We start from the raw sequence: 19813 nt of genomic DNA on the forward strand, positions 1-19813 counted from the left end.
CTACTACACACCTCAGCCGGCCCTGCTCCCGACGCCACCCCCACCACAGCCGGCCAATGCCTACTACACTCCCCAGCCGGCCCTACTGCCTTCACCATCGTATCCGCCGGCACTGCTTCCGACGCCACCCTCACCTGCGACGCCGAGCTGGGATCAAGCTGCCTTTCTCCAGGCCATGAATAACTTTGCTGCACAAGGAAACTCAGGTACGGATTGGATCTTTGATTCAGGGGCCTCTAGTCATATGTCTGCATCTAGTAATTGGTTATCTTCTTGCACTAAATCTCCTTTCCCTTCCATTATCCTTGGAGATGGATCATCTATTCCTATATATTATGTTGGTCAGGCTCAACTTCCCTCTTCCACCAAACCTCTTTTACTTCGCGATGTTCTACTTGCACCCGCCCTCATTAAAAATCTTATCTCTGTTCGCCAATTTACTTGCGACAATCTAGTTTCGGCTGAATTTGACCCTTTTGGTTTATCTGTGAAGGATTACCTGACCAAGGCCGAGATCGCTCGCTTCAATAGCTCCGGTGATCTTTATTCTCTTAATGGAGTTCCTGCCGCCACCCCTCCAACATCCATGCTGGCCTCCGTCGATCTCTGGCATCGTCGCCTGGGCCATCCCAACCCCGCCGTCTTAGCTTCTATGCTTAGTGAATTTACCATACCATGTAATAGGGACTCTCATAATTCTGTGTTTTGCGAGTCTTGTCAATTAGGCAAACATGTGCGTCTTCCCTTTAGTTCCTCTAATTCTTGTAGCACTTATCCCTTTGAATTAATACATTGTGATTTATGGACCTCTCCCATTGCAAGTGTTTCGGGTTTTAAATACTACCTTGTTATCCTAGATGATTTCACCCACTTTGTCTGGACTTTTCTTCTACGCAACAAATCCGAGGTCCATTCTCTTTTCCTTAATTTTCAACGTTATGTGTCTGTTCACTTCTTCCTCCCAATTCGCTTTATCCAATGTGACAATGGTCGCGAGTTTGATAACATTAAAAATCGTACTTTCTTCTTACAACATGGCATCCTGCTTAGGTTCTCATGTCCCTACACCTCCCCTCAAAATGGTAAAGCAGAACACTCTCTTCGCACCCTCAATGATATAGTTCACTCTCCTCATTCAATCATCTATGCCTCCCAAGTTTTGGGCTGAAGCCCTACACATGGCCACCTTCCTTCTAAATATTCGACCTTCTAAAAACTAAACCCAACACTACTCCCTATTATTCCCTCTTTATTTCCCACCCCGACTACTCCTCGGTTCATGTTTTCGGCTGTCTCTGTTTTCCCATGCCTACGCCACTTCTGCAAATAAATTGTCACCACGCTCTATCCCATGTGCTTTTCTCGGCTTCTCTGACGAGCACAAAGGCTATCGCTGTCTCGACCTTCACACCGGACACGTTCATGTCTCTCGTCATGTCACGTTTGCTGAGCACATTTTTCCTTTCTCACAACGCACTACTACACCATCCAACACCCCTAGCTCCGCAAACACCCCCTCTCCCCGTCCTTTCCAACTATATACTCCCCTACCTGCCGAACACAACTTATCACCACCACCATTAACACCCACCATAGCCAATCCCAACCATACACTCACCCCACCCGAGACGTCCCCAACACCCCTGACCCCTGCTCCCTCCCCAACACCCCCGGCCCCTACTCCCACTCCACCACACAGCCCTGCTCCCACTCCACCACCCAGCCCTACTCCTTCGTCCGACTCTTCTGCTGCGCCGGACTCACCAGTACCCACCTTACCCCCTCATGCTATTCCTACAGCAACCCCGATTAATGATCATCGCATGCGTACTAGGGCCAATCAGGATTTCATCAACCCCAAGACCGCCTAAACCTTCATACCTCCGTATCTCTCACTTCTCTTCCAAAGAATTACAAAACTGCTCTACTTGATCCCAATTGGGCCGCTGCCATGCAAGAAGAATATAATGCTTTACTTCAAAACAACACCTGGCAACTTGTTCCTCGTCCTCCCAATACAAATATTGTTTCTGGCAAATGGATTTTTCCCCAAAAATTCCACTCCGATGGGAGCCTCTCACGATATAAAGCCAGGTGGGTTTGTCGTGGCTTTTCTCAGCAACAAGGAATTGATTACGAAGAAACCTTCTCTCCTGTTGTTAAACCTAGCACCATTCGCACCGTTCTTAGTGTTGTTGTCTCCTCTTCATGGCCCATTCACCAACTTGATGTTAAAAATGCTTTCCTCCATGGTTCCCTTCAAGAAACTGTCTACTGCCAGCAACCTCTGGGTTTTGAAAATCCATCCTTTCCAACTCATGTATGTCTTCTTCAGAAATCTCTCTACGGTCTTAAACAGGCCCCACGAGCTTGGTTTCAACGCTTCTCCTCCTTCATTCAAACAATAGGCTTCACTCCATCTCTCTCCGACACCTCTCTTTTTGTGTATCATCAAACTTCTGACACTGCCTATTTACTTCTCTATGAAGATGATATCATTCTTACCGCCTTCTCTCAAAAGTTCTTAGATCATATTGTCTCTCTTCTTAGATCTGAATTTTCTATGGCTGACCTAGGACTCCTTCATCATTTCTTAGGCATTGCTGTTGTTCGAGATTCCTCCAGCCTTTTTCTTTCCCAACGCCAGTATATTCTTGATCTTCTTAATCGTGCTGGTATGCTTGACTGTCAATCATCTCGCACTCCTGTCGATACTAGTTTTAAACTTTCGGCTACCGGTGAACCCTTTTCTGATCCTACTCTCTATCGTAGCCTAACAGGTGCTCTCCAATATCTCACCATTACTCGTCCTGAAATCTCTTTTGCTGTTCAACAAACATGTCTCTATATGCATGATCCCCGGGTTCCTCACTATAATCATGTTAAACACATTCTTCGGTATTTAAAAGGAACTCTCAATCATGGTCTCCACCTCAATAATTCTTCTCCAAACTCGCTTACCGCATACTCTGATGCAGACTGGGCTGGTTGTCCTGACACTCGAAGGTCCACTTCCGGTTTTTGTGTTTTTCTTGGTAACAATTTGATTTCTTGGTCTTCGAAAAGACAGGTTACAGTCTCACGTTCGTCGGCCGAGGCTGAGTATCGCGCTATGGCACATGCCGTTGCAGATACAATCTGGATTCGGCAGTTACTCTCCGAGCTACACAGGCCTATTGAGCAGGCCACTATTGTCTACTGTGACAACATATCAGCAGTCTACATGACCAGCAATCCAGTTCAACACCGACGCACAAAGCATATTGAGATTGATATTCATTTTGTTCGTGAAAAGGTTGCTCTTGGTCAAGTTCGGGTGCTTCATGTTCCCTCTACGGCTCAGTTTGCTGACATTTTCACCAAGGCACTGCCTACTAAGCCGTTTCAAGATATCTGTTTCAGTCTCAACGTCGTCGAGCCTGCCGTTGATACTGCGGGGGGATGTTAGAGTAGTCATTATGGTATACGACTTCTAGTCCAAGTCAGTTTTATACCCCTACCCCAAGTCGGTTTGTACCCTCTTATATACTCTTGTATGCCGCACCAAATCATCAATAAGCAACAGTTTTATTCAGCTTTCAATAACAAGAAAAAAAATTCTAAATGACATGTAGGTCATCAAGCCATCTAGTAGCTATTTAAATTCAACAGATATGCGAATGCATGGGCATGTACAATGGTGATATCTTAATCTTAATGCTTAAGCGGAGGAAACAGAAACCAACGGAATGACTTTGCTTCTCTCTTTTTATTTTATTTTTAAAGACAACAGCAACAACTTTATTAATTAGAAACAATGGTTACATCATCTATAAGAACAGGTACATTATTTTTTATAAGCTCCTCGAACCAATCCCTTGTCACGAAACATTTCGCTAACCTAGCAAGTTCACAAGCCATAAAGTAGCAATCATCAAAAACTATTGCTGCCACTCCGCAGAATGTCCACCGTTCTTCATTATATTAATGATTTCCATGTTAACAGAGTTAATAACGAGACGATTGCAGCCTATCTTTTGTGCCAACAATAAGCCAAACCTAAGCGCCAACACTTTCTTTGTCAGTACATCAACACACCGATCAATCTTCGAATTTCGGCCAACAATGAATTTTCCTTTGTCATCCTTGAGTACAGCATCAACTGCACCCCTAAGCAGATTATGATCAAAGGAAGTATCCACATTTAGCTTAAGAAACCCCATAGAAGGTCAACTCCATCCTCCATTTCTCCTAGTTGCATTAGGGGAATGGGCATTTACATAGTTTGCCGTTATAGTACGAATTTCCATCGAGGTTTGAGACACCTCTTGAAATTTTCCTCATGAACCAGCTTGCGTCTATCAAACCATAAATACCAAGCGGTTATGGGCGAGTTTGGTTGCCTGCATAGAGCCCAACCAATCCCGCGCGATGCAGCATCTTTTTAAAGGTGGGCCGTTTGATTGCACGCATATACTGTTGGGCCTGCATAGCACGGTTCTTAAAGCACCTCTGCGCCTGGCTCAATGGAAACGGACGAATGGGCAGTTTCTCAGGAGCCAGGCCCGAGCGATGCTCTCGATGGCTCGCTGGAGATGTGTTTAGACTTCATCACTCTTCCCTTTCTCCTCTTTCTGGGTCAACCCACTCTTCCCTTTCTCCTCCCTCTGGATCTCGTCGGCGCTGCGAGGACGCCTGGCTCGCCTTGTGCTGCATGGGGCGCCGGCGCTAGGGCGCATCCCGCCAGTCCACGGCGGTGCCCTTGATGCCATGACCGGCGTGCTTGTGCGGCCAAGTGGATGCGACCTGATTAGGCGCGAGCAAGGAGGACGGACAGGCAGAGGAGACACAGTACGAGGCTCACCTTGCTCCCGCCGCCGCCGTCGGCCTCGGCCGCGAGGGCCGGGAGCGGCCAGACTGCAGGGAGTCGTCGGGGTCACGGGTAGTACGAGGTGGCTGCAGAGCCGCAGCCGCATCGGCCGATCGCCGTTCCTGAACGCCTCGGCGCTCATCAGCCTCTTCGGCACCCACGGCTTCAACGTGCAGGACATGGTGGCGCTCTCCGGCAGACACACCCTGGGCGTGGCGCACTGCCCGTCGTTCACGCCCCGCCTCAAGTTCGAGGCGGCCACGCTGGACGCCGGATTCGCGTCGTCGCTGGTGGCCACGTGCAGCAATGGCAGGGACTCGGCGACGGCGACTTCGACCGGACGAGCACGACGTTCGACGGCGTCTACTTCAAGGAGCTGCAGCAGCGGAGGGGCCTGCTGAGCTCGGACCAGACGTTGTTCGAGTCGCCGGAGATGCAGCGGCTTGTGAACATGTTCGTCATGAACCAAGAGCGCCATGACCGTGTCCGCGATCTCCTCGGCGCGGTTGGCGTCGACGAGGCCGAGCTCCGCGGCCGCTGCGACGTCCGTGGCGCGGTCAGGGGATTCCAAGCAGAGCAGCAGCTTCCACGGCCAGAACCAGCGCTGCGCGGCGCGCGGGAGGAAGGCCAGCGAGGTGAGGAGCACGGCCGCGGCGGCCTCGACGTGGCTCGAGGAGAGTGCGGAGCCGCGCCGGCTAGCGCATCCCGCTCAACCGAGGGGGTTCTCGAGGTAGTTGAGCGTCATCACCGGTTAAGGACATGATGGGCAGAGGAAGCTCCGGCGCACTCGACGTGTTCGACGAAATGAGATGCCAAACCTGGTGGGTGTTAAGCCTTGTTGTTAATTCCTAATCATATGCATGTATGCAACCAAACGCCGAATGAAAAATGCATCTCAATGACAAGATCCCTAATGCAGGCAACCAATCAACTGGTCATCTCAATTTTTTGCCCTGTTTTTCCTTACCCAGACCCTGCTTAGTGTGGCTCGTTTTTGCTCTCCGCTAGGCCCGGTGAAGAAACTAACCAAACACGCCCTATAATGATCAGTTCACGTGCATTCTGAAAGCCCATTATAGATAGTTCTTGATCTCGCATGTGGAGTAATAATTGAAGGACTGCCTCTCCCACACAATCAACAGTACAAGCTTTCTTAACCTCTTTTGCCTTCTGACACAACACATAAACAACACGTGTTTTGCATCCTCTTGGCCTTCTCTTAATTATAAGAGATGATCTCTTAGCAACAATTCTCTCACCATATTTTTAGGAATTAGATATAAGATTAAGAGACCACCTATTGTACATCATCTTTTTTATCATCTCTACAGCACGTCCCAAGATTAAGATAAGATTGTCTTACCAATCTCTGTACATGCTCTACCAGACAAAGTAGCATGCATACAAATTTACGAATTTAAAGAGTACTCATGTCCCAAAAATTCACGTCCCCTCAGATTATCACTACATAGTTCTGACACGACAATGTTGTAAAGAGTGTAATGTGATCACATGCAAATCACCATGTCTGGACGGATGGGCAAGACAATAGACAACCGCATGATGCTGCGTTCCACAATATAAAGCATTTATGAACTTCATCAACTCTTCTGTAAGAAGTATGTTGGTACCATCAGGTATCAACTGGCAAAAAATATTTGAAAATAACTGCTCCTTGGAGAAATGCTTTTGCAGCAGAGGAAGAAAACAAAAGAGATTGTACCCAAGGTATGATGGGAGACAACCCCAGTAGCAAAAATATACAACGGAAGTCATTATTTCGATCGCTTCTGCTTAAAGCCTCAACGTTGCAATAAAAAGAAGAAACAATGGTCATCAGTTGACGACGTCCAGGACCAGCTTGCGGGACTTGAGGACGGACCACCTCATGCGACGGTAGTATGCGGCTTGGAGAAGAGCAAGTGACAGTAGGAAGATCCATTTGACACCCATCTAGAAGAAAAAAATGATGTAGGTATTAGGCACATCAGAAATGGACAACTAAAAGGGTTTGTAACTTTAACATGAGTGAAATGTCAGGTAGTTACCAGTTTCCTCTCTTCCATTTCAGGCTCAGCAGCCCACGACAAGAATGACACAACATCCTTGCCCATCTGCGATAGAAATTTAATGCTTCGGTGTTAGCACAATAAGACAACAATTTACGCATTAAGGGCTCAACAAAGGTTTAAACAACATGCCTGAGCTTCAGTTGCAGGAGTACCATCTTCATACTCAATAGCTCCATCCATAAGCATCTTAGGCATGGCTATGGCACCACCAGGGAAGTAGGGATTGTAATGCAGACCCTCACGAATCTACAATTTAATCAGTCAGAATAAGTTTACTAATGCCAAAAGAGTCTATTAGCAGCCTGTTGCTAACTATTACAACAGAGGAGAAATTACAAAAAAAGGAGTAAACAGTACGAAAATTTACAGGTTTACAACAATTATTATAGTTAGCAGCCTCTTGCTAGATGATAAATAAAAGAAGCTTTTTCAGTAAGTGTATAAAGTACTGCAACCATCATAGAATATTCAGCAGAAACAATAAACATTGGCAGGGAAGGTAAATAAGTCTTCTCAGGCTAGCCAAAAATCCTAATTGTGGAATGTATTCGTGTGTTATGTCTTCTCAGGCTAGCCAAAAATCCTAATTGTGGAATGTATTCGTGTGTTGGTGTGAAATGTATCCATATGATTGCATACCATGTGCCTTAGCAACTTATTAATGCAGGTACTGAGAGAGAATACAGAAAGAAAGTACAAACCTAAGCTACACGATGGAGCCAAAAGGCATACAGGAGGCTTACCTGAACACCAGCAGGTGGGTCATGGTAACCAGTAAGAAGAGCAAACACGTAGTTCTGGCCATCGTGCCTTGCCTGAGCTCATATGAATCAAACACAGTAAGTTAAAAGTTTGGGATGAAAGATTACACCACTGCAATGCAAAGAGATGGGCAATTGTTACCTTCGTGATAAGGCTGAGATCTGGGGGATATGCCCCACCATTTGCAAATCGGGCTGCTTGTTCATTTGGATAAGGCTGCGGGAAGCGATCACTCAGCTTGCCAGGACGTGTGAACATTTCACCCTCATCATTAGGACCATCAACCACTTCAATTTCAGCAGCCATTGCCTTAGTTTCCTCCTCAGTATAGGCCACCCCAACCAAATCACGGTATGAAATCAATGACATGGAGTGACAAGATGCACACACTTGCTGGTAAACTTGATGTCCACGGCGGATTCTGCTCATAGATTTTATTTGTATAAGGCGTTACAGTTCAAAATGAATGCCCCAACTTTTTTTCACTATCTTACTGGGAAAATACATTAGGACAGCCGATATTTTGTTCATAATATTAATCTTAATGTGACACACTAAACACATAGCTACATCTACAAAATAAAAGAAGCACAAATGGGCGACTTACGATGCATGATCATATGAGCTAAGGATGCCAGCATGCGGCCAGGGGTACTCTGCAGCCGCCAAACCGTGCTCAGCTTCATCTGCAGATGCTATCGTACCAAAACTTAAAAGACCAGAAGCACCAACTCCAAGAAGAGCCAATGCTCTCAGTCCAGCAGAGGACTCTTCATGCTTTCCCCGAAATGAAGAAAGCAGAGATGAGCCCTGGAAAAAATATTATAATGTTAGAACGAGCAGTCGTAGCGCGTAAATAGTAGTATTAAGTATTAACTAGATGATGGCTTGACCCAACCGAAAGTCCGGCATTGAGAACTATCCATTCTACTTTACACGAAAAGGTAATCCTGCCAAACGTTTAACCCTCACCCAAAAAAAACATGCAGCATTTGAGCAATAACTGGTTTCTCTACAGAAAAAAACAAAATACAGACTAAGCATGCCAAGGATTTATTCCCAGCATATGGAACAGTAATGTGATAACTTCAGTACAACCGTGGAAACTAATAAAACAAACAATAACGGGGCTAGATACTGGACTAGTTTTCCAATAGAATGCATACCAAAGCGGGAGTTCTGAGAAAGCACTTACAGAAGACTGGCTCTGAAGAGTTTTCCTCAGAAGCTGGTTAATGCCCCTGCCGGCAGCCATTCAGGGCTCTGCGTCAAAGATTACAAGCTGTGTTATAGAAACAAGTTGGACTCGTGTGATATCACAAAAGCAACAGACAATAGATGCAAACTTGCCAGCGATAAATTGAATAATTGTGATTGCATTTACATTATCCAAGCCATCATATTGGAGAGGATTGGAAGAAAATCGTGGCACAAAGTACAAACCCAATAATCACAAGGATATGTTGCAACGTCAAGCCCAAATCTCGAAATAAAATTCTGGGCAGTTACTTCAGATTAGAAACTAACAAATCTCAACAGATATTAGATCATACACTGGACCAGGCTTGGCAGTAAAGTATGATGATCTCCACACGAAATGAACGGGGGGAAAACAGGACTGTAACGACCCTAAATGGATCAGATTCACCGAAGTGTGGCGGGTGCCAATTCCATATCTACAGTTCGCAAGCAGTAACACCAATCCCCTGGGAGATCTAAACCGAGACGCGCTATTGGTAACGGTACGACTACGGCGCGACAGCCCGAATGTATCAGATTCGCAGAGGAAACGCCGCGATCTATCTACGCGCTCGATTACCACTCACCCCCGAGACGTTGACCGGATCGCCCGTGCGCAACCGCGCGACGACCGGAGCAGATCACCAGATCGGGCAAATATATTGCTGAAACGGGAGGGACGGGTAGAAAGCAGTGAAGGGCATAGCACAGTTACCGATTGGTAGCGGGCTTGACACGGCGAGGCGGGGCTCCGACGAGCGGCGGCGCGGGGGGTGGGGAGCGTGTGGGAGGGAGGTGGATGGAGGCGCAGGCTTTGTGGCGATGTGAGGGACGCGATGAGAGTGAGGAGGCTTTGGGGGGCATGACGCTGACACGCGGGCCCCGAGGATCTCGTATGGGCCGTTTGCCTCGGGTAGTCAGGTTGAGCCGAACCTGGCCATCTGGGCGGGCCGTGCCGTCCCGGCCCAAAGGCCTGAGGTCGCGGATCGGTCCCGCACATTGTGTGTTGAAAAGAGCGAAAAGGGGCATTTCTAACGCTACCGGGCGGAGTAAAGTTAGCCAAGTACTCCCTCCGTCCGAAAATACATGTCATTAAAATGGATAAAAAAAGATGTATCTAAAACTAAAATACATCTAAATACATTCCTTTTTATTCATTCTGGTGATAAATATTTTCGGACGGAGGGAGTAAATTTTTACTTCACCAACGACGCACCTAGCCGATCTTCTATAGATAGATTTGGGGTCATAGCTACATGAACTTCAAGCACTATACAATATATATTTTAAAAACATTCAAATTAAAACATGTACATAACATGAAGTTTCATCATCGAGTTTTTAAATTAAAACATGCAAAGTTCCCAAAACACATCGCTTCAAACACAATGATTGATCCAAAATCACCACAAACATAATATGTATATGTTGTGGATTGAGCCAACCAATGGCATGCACCACCGTCCCCTCGGTCACCACCACTCAAACGAGTTCGTCGGCGAAGAAATTAACGCCACCATCCTCTCGGCCACCATCAACACCACCTCGGCCACTACATCACCGCCATCACCCCCTCGGCCATCAAAATAAATCAACACCACCACCTCGGCCACCGCGATCACCACCATAACCGCCACCACCCCCTCAACTTAATGGCTTTAAAGAAAACGCTGCCAGGGAGACAACCCGAAAGTTTTAGAGAGTCATTTTAGTCTGTTGTGTGCTTTTATAAAGTTTAAAAACAAAAAGTATAGAGGAGAATCTAAAACTTTTTCAAAAAGAAAAGTGAAAGTGAGAGAGACGAGCATTGTTAATGTGGGAGCTAGCCTTGAACTTTGTTCATGCCCATGAAAACTTTGTGAACCTTGATTACATTAAAAAATTAAAAAAAATATCCCTTTGTACAAATCCGTTGTATTATAAAAATAATGTGCCAAGATTTGCCTTTAGGATGATTAGATTGCTTGTTTGGTATGTGCGGTGCAAAAACAGAAACTTTGGCTGTAGTCCGTGAATTTACATTTTTTGTGGAACGTCAAAAGTTTCTGAAATTTTTACACAGTACTGTTGTGCAAATATTTCATTTTTCCTAATTTTTCAGAATTTTTAGTATGGGCAAAGTCTAAATTACTACAGACTGTCCTGTTTTTGGCAGATTCTGATGCATTCTTTTGCTTGTTTTGATGGAACTATGGAGTGTATTGATGGTATAAGCCATGGAGAAGTTATAATATCGTATTTTTAATGCAAAAATAAAATATGAATGGGTTTGCAACAATACTTAAAGTAGTGATTTGCCTTATTATACTAACGGATCTCGTGAAGGTTTTTGTTAAGTTTTGTGTGGATGAAGTGTCGAGGATCGAGGACGTCTTGATATGAGGAGAAGGAGGAGAGACAAGAGTTCAAGCTTGGGGATGATTAAGGAACTCCAAGTAAATATTCAAGGAGACTCAAGCGTCTAGGCTTGGGATGCCCCGGAAGGCATCCCATCTTTCTTCAACAAGTACCGGTATGTTTTGGTTTTTGTTTTGCTCACGTGATATGTGTAAATCTTGGAGCGTCGTGTGCTTTTTATTTTTATTTTAATAATGCAGCATGTTGGTATGAGATAGTCCTTAGTTGATTTATAGAATGCTCTATGCACTTCACTTATATCTTTTGAGTATGACTTTATAGAATACTTCATGTGCTTCACTTATATCATTTGAAGTTTTGGATTGCCTATTTCTCTACATATAGAAAACCACTATTTGTAGAATGCTCTTTTGCTTCACTTATATTTATTAGAGCATGGTCTTTTGTAGAAAAATTATACTCTCTTGCTTCACTTATATCTATATAGAGAGTCAACGGGAATTGGTCATTTGCATGGTTAGTCATAAAATCCTACATAAAACTTATGGATAACTGAATATGATATGTTTGATTCCTTGCAATAGTTTTGTGATATAGAGATGATAATATGTGGGAGGTACTAGTGAACAGTTGTGTTTAGTAAGAATATTGGTGTTAAGGTTTGTGATTTCCGAAGCATGCACGTATAGTCTCTCGTTATGCTAAAAAGTTGGAGCATGATTTATTATTGATTGTCTTCCTTATGAGTGGCGGTCGGGGACGAGCAATGGTCTTTTCCTACCAATCTATCCCCCTTGGGGCATGCATAGTAGTACTTTGCTTCGAAGGCTAATAAACTTTTGTGATAAGTATGTGAGTTCTGTATGACTAATGTGAGTCTAGGAATTATACACACTCTTACATTTCCGCAATTTGCTAGCCTCTACGGTACCGTGCATTGCCTTTCTCACCTCGAGACGTGGTGCAAACTTCGCCGGTGCATCCAAATCCCGTGATATGATACACTCCGTCACACGTAAGCCTCATCATATCTTCCTCAAAACAGCCACCATACCTACCTATTATGGCATTTTCATAGCCATTCCGAGATATATTGCCATGCAACTTTCATCATCATTATATACATGACTTGAGCATTCATTGTCATATTGCTTTGCATGATCGTAAGATAGCTAGCATGATATTTTCACGGCTTGTCCATTTTTTGATATCTTTGCTACGCTAGATCATTGCACATCCTGGTACACTGCCAGAGGCATTCATATAGAGTCATGCTTTGTTCTAGGTATCGAGTTGTAATATTGAGTTGTAAGTAAATAGAAGTGTGATGATCATCATTATTCATTATTAGAGCATGTCCCTGTGAGGAAAGGATGATGGAAACTATGATTCCCCCACAAGTAGGGATGAGACTCCGGACAAAAAGAAAAAAAAAAGAAGAAAAAAAAGAAGAAAAAGGTGAGGCCAAAAAGAGCCCAAGAGAAAAGGAAAAAAAGAAAAAAATGAGAGAAAAAGAGAGAAGGGGAATGCAAATTCCACACTTGTGCTTCAAAGTAGCACCATGTATTTCATGTAGAGAGTCTCCTATGTAGTCACTTTCATATACTTGTGGGAATTTTTCATTATAAAACTTGGCTTGTATATTCCATGATGGGCTTCCTCAAATGCCCGAGGTCTTCGTGAGCAAGCAAGTTGGATGCACACCCACTTAGTTTTCATGCTGAGCTTTCATACACTTATAGCTCTTAGTGCATCCGTTGCATGGCAATCCCTACTCCTCGCATTGATATCAATTGATGGGCATCTCCATAACCCGTTGATTAGCCGCGTTGATGTGAGACTTTCTTACCTTTTTGGCTTCTCTATGTTTACCCCTATCATCATACTCTATTCCACCCATAGTGTTGTGTCCATGGCTTGCGCTCATGTATTGCGTGGGGGTTGAAAAGCTGAAGCGCGTTAAAAAGTATGAACCAATTGCTCAACTTGTCATCAGGGCCGTGCATGAAAAATACTTTGTGTTAAGAAGATGGAGCATGACAAGACTATATGATTTTGTAGGGATAGCGTTCTTTAGCATTGATATTTGGAAAACATGATTGTTTGATGGGATGCCTGAGTATTAATGTCTTTATGTCAAATTATAGACTATTGCTTTAAATCACTCGTGTCTTAATATTCATGCCATGATTAGATATATGATCAAGATTATGCTAGGTAGCATTCCACATCATTTTTTTATCATTTGCCTACTCAAGGACGATTGGGAATTAAGCTTGGGATGCTGATACATCTCTGTCGTATCTATAATTTTGTATTGTTCCATGCCAATATTATACAACTTTTATATACTTTTGGCAACATTTTATATTATTTTTAGGACTAACATATTGATCCAGTGCCCAGTGTCAGTTCCTGTTTGTTGCATGTTTTTTGTTTCGCAGAATATCCATATCAAACAAATTCCAAACGCGATAAAAATTTACGGAGAATTATTTTGGAATATATGTGATTTTTGGGAGGTGGAATCAATGCAAACGGAGGCCCACGACCTCCACTACCCACCAGGGCGCGCCTGCCCCCCTTGGCACGCGGTGGTGCCTAGTGGGCACCCCGTAAGTCGGTTGGGACTCTTCTTCGGGCGCAAGGAAGATTATATCCAGAAAAAAACATGTTAAAATTTTAGCGCAATCGGAGTTACGGATCTCCGGATATTTAAGAAACGGTTTTCAGCCAGAAAACAGGAACGCGAAATAGAAGAGAACAGAGAGAGAGTGAGAGAGAGAGAGATCCAATTTTGGACGGGCTCCCGCCCCTCCACCGCCATGGAGGCCATGGACTAGAGGGGGAACTCTCCTCCCATCTAGGGGGAGGCCAAGGAAGAAGAAGAAGGAGGGGGCTCTCTCCCCCTCTCTCCCGGTGACGCTGGAGTGCCGCCGGGGCAAGGATCGTGACGGCGACCTACACCAACAATCTTGCTACCGCCATCAACACCAACTTTCTCCTCCTCTATGCAGTGGTGTAACCTATCTATTCCCGCTGCAATTCTCTACTTAAACATGGTGCTCAACACTATATATTATTATCCAATGATATGTGGTTATCCTATGATGTTTGAGTAGACCTGTTTTGTCCTATGGCTTAATTGATGATTGTGATTGGTTTGAGTTGTATATATTTTTTGGTGCTATCCTATGGTGCCTTCTGTGTCGCGCAAACGTGAGGGATCCCCATTGTAGGATGTTGCAATACATTCATGATTCTCTTACAGTGGGTGGCGAGAGTGACAGAAACTTACACCCGAGTAAGGGGGTTGTTGCGTATGGGAGTAAAGAGGACTTGATACTTAATGCTATGGTTGGGTTTTACCTTAATGATCTTTGGCAGTTGCGAATGCTTACTAGAGTTCCAATCATAAGTGCATATGATCCAAGTACGGAAATTAAGTATGTTAGCTCATGCCTCTCCCTCATATAAAATTGCAATAATGATTACCGGTTTAATTATCGATCACCTAGGGACAAATAACTTTCTTGTGTGACCAAAAACATTTCTACTAAACTACTAAATTTATTATCTTGCAATTTATTCATAGTTTTATTCTCGCAAAGTACTTCTAGTTTTATTCTTGTTCTAGGTAAAGCAAACGTTAAGTATGCGTAGAGTTGTATCGATGGTCGATAGAACTTGAGGGAATATTTGTTCTACCTTTAGCTCCTCGTTGGGTTCGACACTCTTATTTATCAAAAAAGGCTACAAACAATCCCCTATACTTGTGGGTTATCAGCGCCTGCTGGCGCCGTTCGTCGTCGCGCGCGTCACTGAAAGATCATGGATGTCGCCTAGAGGGGGGGGGTGAATAGGCGCTTTAAAATAATTACGGTTTAGGCTTGAACAAATGCGGAATAAACCTAGCGGTTAATTTGTCAAGCACAAAACCTACAACAACTAGGCGCACCTATGTGCACCAACAACTTATGCTAAGCAAGATAAACTACTAGGTGATAGCAAGATATATATGACAAGAAACAAAATGGCTATCACAAAGTAAAGTGCATAAGTAAAGAGCTCGGGTAAGAGATAACCGAGGCACGCGGAGACGACGATGTATCCCGAAATTCACACCCTTGCGGATGCTAATCTCCGTTTGGAGCGGTGTGGAGGCACAATGCTCCCCAAGAAGCCACTAGGGCCACCGTAATCTCCTCACGCCCTCGCACAATGCAAGATGCCGTGATTCCACTAAGGGACCCTTGAGGGCGGTCACCGAACCCGTACAAATGGCAACCCTTGGGGGCGGTCACCGAACCCGTACACGTTGGCAACCCTTGGGGGCGGTCACTGGAACCCGTCAAATTGCTCGGGGCGATCTCCACAGCCTAATTGGAGACCCCGACGCTTGCCCGGAGCTTTACACCACAATGATTGAGCTCCGAACACCACCAACCGTCTAGGGCGCCAAGGCACCCAAGAGGAACAAGCTCTAGGGTGCCCAAACACCCAAGAGTAATAAGCTTCTCAAACTTCACTTCCACGTATCACCGTGGAGAACTCAAACCGATGCACCAAATGCAATGGCAAGGGCACACAGAGTGCCCAAGTCCTTCTCTCCCAAATCCCACCAAATCAACTAATGCTAGGGAGGAAAATGAGAGGAAGAACGAAAGAAGAACACGAAGAACTCCAAGATCTAGATCCAAGGGGTTCCCCTCACTTAGAGGAGAAAGTGATTGGTGGAAACGTGGATCTAGATCTCCTCTCTCTTTTCCCTCAAGAACTAGCAAGAATCATTGGAGGGATTGAGAGTTAGCAAGCTCGAAGAAGGTCAACAATGGGGGAAGAACACGAGCTCAAAGGATAAGGTTCATTGGGGAAGAAGACCCCCTTTTATAGGTGGGAAAAAATCCAACCGTTATGCTCACAGCCCGCACCGAGCGATACTACCGCTCCAAGGAGCGGTACTACCGCTAGGGCGGTAGTAGCCCTTTGAAACACAACAGCGAGGAGGCAAAAAAGCCAGAAGAACCGTCGGAGCGGTAGTACCGCTTGACCTCACGGTACTACCGCTAGGGGTAGTGGTACTACTGCTAAGGGTAGCGGTACTACTGCTCGCGAGCGGTACTAAAAAATTACATCCGTGCCTACCACCGCTGGACTTGTGACGAGTTTTTGGTCCCGAGCGGAAGTAGCCGCAGTAGTACTGCTCCAAGCGGTAGTACCGCTCCCAAGAGCGGTAGTAAAAAATTACATCCGCTCCTGTCCGCGGTAGTACCGCTGCAGCCTTTTCAGAACACCAAAACTGACACAACTTCTGCAAACGGACTCCGAATTCGATGAAACCAAGTTTTTTGGAAAGCTAGCGACAAGGGATAACACAATCTTGATAGAAATACCAATAATAAGCAAATGAGAAAAGGCCCAAAAGAAAATGGTGAGAACCCTTCCTTGGATAAGACCGGTAAAACCTCCAACATCGAAAACATCATAGAAGACGCATGCAAACTCCGTTTTCGATGAACTCAAGCTTGTCATCAAGATGACCATAAGCTCTAAGACTCACAAACAGAACCAAACAAGAACCAAGAAACATGATGCAAGGATGCAATGGTTTGAGCTCTCGACGAACGATACAATCAAGCTACTCACTTGAGAGCCCCCCTTGATAGTACGGCTATCGATCCTATAAGCCGGTCTCCCAACTACCACCATGAGACCGGTAAAATAGAAAACCTATCAAGGGCAAACCTTTGCCTTGCACATGGTCCACTTGAGCTAGATGATGACGATCTTGACTCCCTCAAGCTGGACCACCTTTCTTGATTGCGTTGGCTCGATGAAGACTAGATGATTACTCCCCCATAGTCCACTATGGGTGAGCCACTCTTCGGCACAAGTCCATTATCACCACAATGGACGGCAAGCTTCAAGCACTTGATCTCTTCGTGATGCTCCACTTGAACTTGCACACGGCAATCTTGATGACGATCACCACTTGATGTCATCCTCTCCATGGGTTGAGTGATATCTTCCTCTTGACGCAAGCCCATGAACACGTACATAACCCCACATAGAACTCTCACATAGACCATGGGTTAGTACACAAAGCACAATGGACAATGCTTACCATGCCATGGGATCACTTGATCCCTCTCGGTACATCTTCTACGCTTTGTGAGTTGATCAACTTGATTCACTCCTGACTTAGTCTTGATCAACCTAGAATCTTTCCAACTCTCTTCATTTGGATGATGTCTTGAAGGTAAACATGAATGATCACACAATCTTCTTCTTCAAGACATGCTTGCAATAAGCTCAACTCTCACATGACCAATCTTTGGATAATTCCTTAATAGCACCTTGGTCAACAAAAACTCTCCTTGAAACCAACACATGTACTCCAAGAAAAGCCTATGGACAAAACCTTCAAATATAACTCAAGGCAACCATTAGTCCATAGAGATTGTCGTCAATTACCAAAACCAAACATGGGGGCACCACATGTTCTTTCAGTCACCCACATGAAGGCGCGGGCCGCGCGACTGGTCTCAAGCAGCTCTTAACTTGTCCGCCCTCGAGAGGGGCCTCGCGAGGCCGCCTCGCGAGGCTCCTGGTGGCACCGCCTAGTCTCCTCAGGTCACCTGCGGATTTTAGGGGGGGGGGGCTCACAGGGCAAGGACCTCGCGAGGAGTCTTGCTCGTGAAGCTAGGTGGTTGGCCATCCATTGGGCCCAAGGTATGTGTTGCGCACTGGGCCGCAGGCAGACGGGCCTAGGTACCCCCAGTCCCACGGGCCCAACATGCCCAATGGCATGTTGAAAGAGCCACCACCAAGAGGGTGAATGCCATTGAAGAAAGTAGCACGGAGCTGACAACCAAGCTTGAGGAACTTATCTCCGTGATGAAAGGGAAAGAAGAGGTAATCCTGAATGCCAACACTAATGAAGAAACTAGTGATGTAAATTTTATTGCTCGTAATAGCTACAATCCTAATTGAAGAAATGATGGTTATGCTCCTAGACTCCCTTATCCTAGTAATGGAGGAGCATCCAATAATTTTAATTGAACTGATGGTAGCAATAGAAAAAACACTTAAAAGTTTTATTGCTAGCCAGACTGAGCAAAATGAAAACTTTAAGAATATCTTAAAGAATCATGATAACTTACTTGGTCAATTGACCAGTAAGGTTGTTTGACTAACAAATGATGTGCAGATACTTGAAGGAAGATCCAAGAATATGGAGGCACAAGTGGCTAAAATTGTAGAGATCCAAACATTAATTTTAGACAAGTTTGCAGGTAAACCGGATCCTAACCCGGTTGAAGAGGTTAAAACAATGAGAAGCAACGAAGAGAAGGCCGAAGTGCTTAACACAAGTCATGTGCCAGAGTACAATTATATCATTGCAGATTTTGTAAAGATGATATCCATGAAGTATCCACTACCGGAGGTAACTAATAACGAAGCATATAATGTCTTTGTTGAACAAGTTGCAGCCAAGGTACCTAAACTTGATGATGAAAAGAAAAAGCTCTACGGTAAGTTACCAGCTAACCAATAAGATGCTTCTGAACCTACAATTGAGACTGAGATAGGATTGAATAATCAGTGCCTTATGTGATCTAGGGGCAAGTGTTTCCACTATCCCCAAATATGTTTATTATAGTCTCAATCTAGGTCCTGATGCTAATACTGAGATTATATTGAATATGGCTGACTCTACTTTTACTCAGGCAGTAGGCATTAAGCATAGAGTTATAGTTCAAATAATGATTGCCCTGTCATGTTTGATCTTGTGATAGTAGATATACCAGAAGACCCAATTTCTCCTATAATTCTTGGTAGAACTTTCCTAAAGACTATCAAAGATGTGATAAATGTATTTGAGGGGAATGTAAGATTTGATTTACCATCAAAGATCCTTTTGTGAGACATGTCCCCAGGAAAAAGAAAATGTAGACCTACACAGGAGAAGGCATGGATACATCTTCAACGTATCTATAATTTTTGATTGTTCCATGCTATTATAGTATCATTCTTGCATGTTTTATATGCAATTATATATCTTTTTTGGGACTAACCTATTAACTTAGTGCCAAGTGACAATTGCTATTTTTTTTGCATGTTTTTGGTTATCCAGGAAATCAATACCAAATGAAGTCCAAATGCCATGAAATTTTTTGACGATTTTTTTGGACATAAGAGACCCTAGAAGCTTCGGGAGGAGGCCAGAAGGCGAAGGAGTAGGCCACAAGGCACTAGGGCACGCCATAGTACCTTGTGGGCCCCTCGTTCCTTCGTTTGACCTATTTCCAACTCTATAAATTCTCTAAAATCGGGAAACCAATAGGGAGCCACCTAAAATGCTTTTTCCGCTGCCGCAAGCCTTTGTTCTTGTGAGGTCCCATCTGGAGGCCTTTTCTGGTACTCTATCGGAGGGGGAATCGATCACGGAGGGCCTCTACATCAACCTTGTTGCCCTTTCGATGGTGTGTGACTAGTTTACCACAGACCTACGGGTCCATAGCTAGTAGCT

General features: G+C 44.7%; 1 protein-coding gene across 1 annotated transcript; it reads right to left on the reverse strand.

The window, feature by feature from the left end:
* Window positions 1-6430: 6430 nt before the first annotated feature.
* On the reverse strand, window positions 6431-9806 carry LOC109740992 (cytochrome c1-2, heme protein, mitochondrial). The gene is made up of 8 exons (XM_020300064.4): window positions 9638-9806; window positions 8879-8946; window positions 8291-8493; window positions 7825-8104; window positions 7665-7736; window positions 7051-7167; window positions 6898-6963; window positions 6431-6802 (listed from the first exon to the last, which is right to left on the reverse strand). The coding sequence occupies exons 2-8, from the start codon at window positions 8936-8938 to the stop codon at window positions 6686-6688; spliced, it is 915 nt and encodes a 304-aa protein (XP_020155653.1). The 5' UTR covers window positions 8939-8946; window positions 9638-9806; the 3' UTR covers window positions 6431-6685.
* Window positions 9807-19813: the final 10007 nt, after the last annotated feature.

This window comes from Aegilops tauschii, chromosome 7 (genome assembly GCF_002575655.3).
Source record: "Aegilops tauschii subsp. strangulata cultivar AL8/78 chromosome 7, Aet v6.0, whole genome shotgun sequence".
In the NCBI taxonomy this organism is placed as follows: Eukaryota; Viridiplantae; Streptophyta; class Magnoliopsida; order Poales; family Poaceae; genus Aegilops; species Aegilops tauschii.

Coding starts and splice junctions, on each gene's coding strand:
- LOC109740992 (XM_020300064.4), bottom strand. CDS start 8,938: ATGGCTGCCGGCAGGGGCATTAACCAGCTTCTGAGGAAAACTCTTCAG. Junction 8,105..8,290: donor AGCTCATATGATCATGCATC/GTAAGTCGCCCA, acceptor ATCTATGAGCAG/AATCCGCCGTGGACATCAAG. Junction 7,737..7,824: donor ATCTCAGCCTTATCACGAAG/GTAACAATTGCC, acceptor ATATGAGCTCAG/GCAAGGCACGATGGCCAGAA.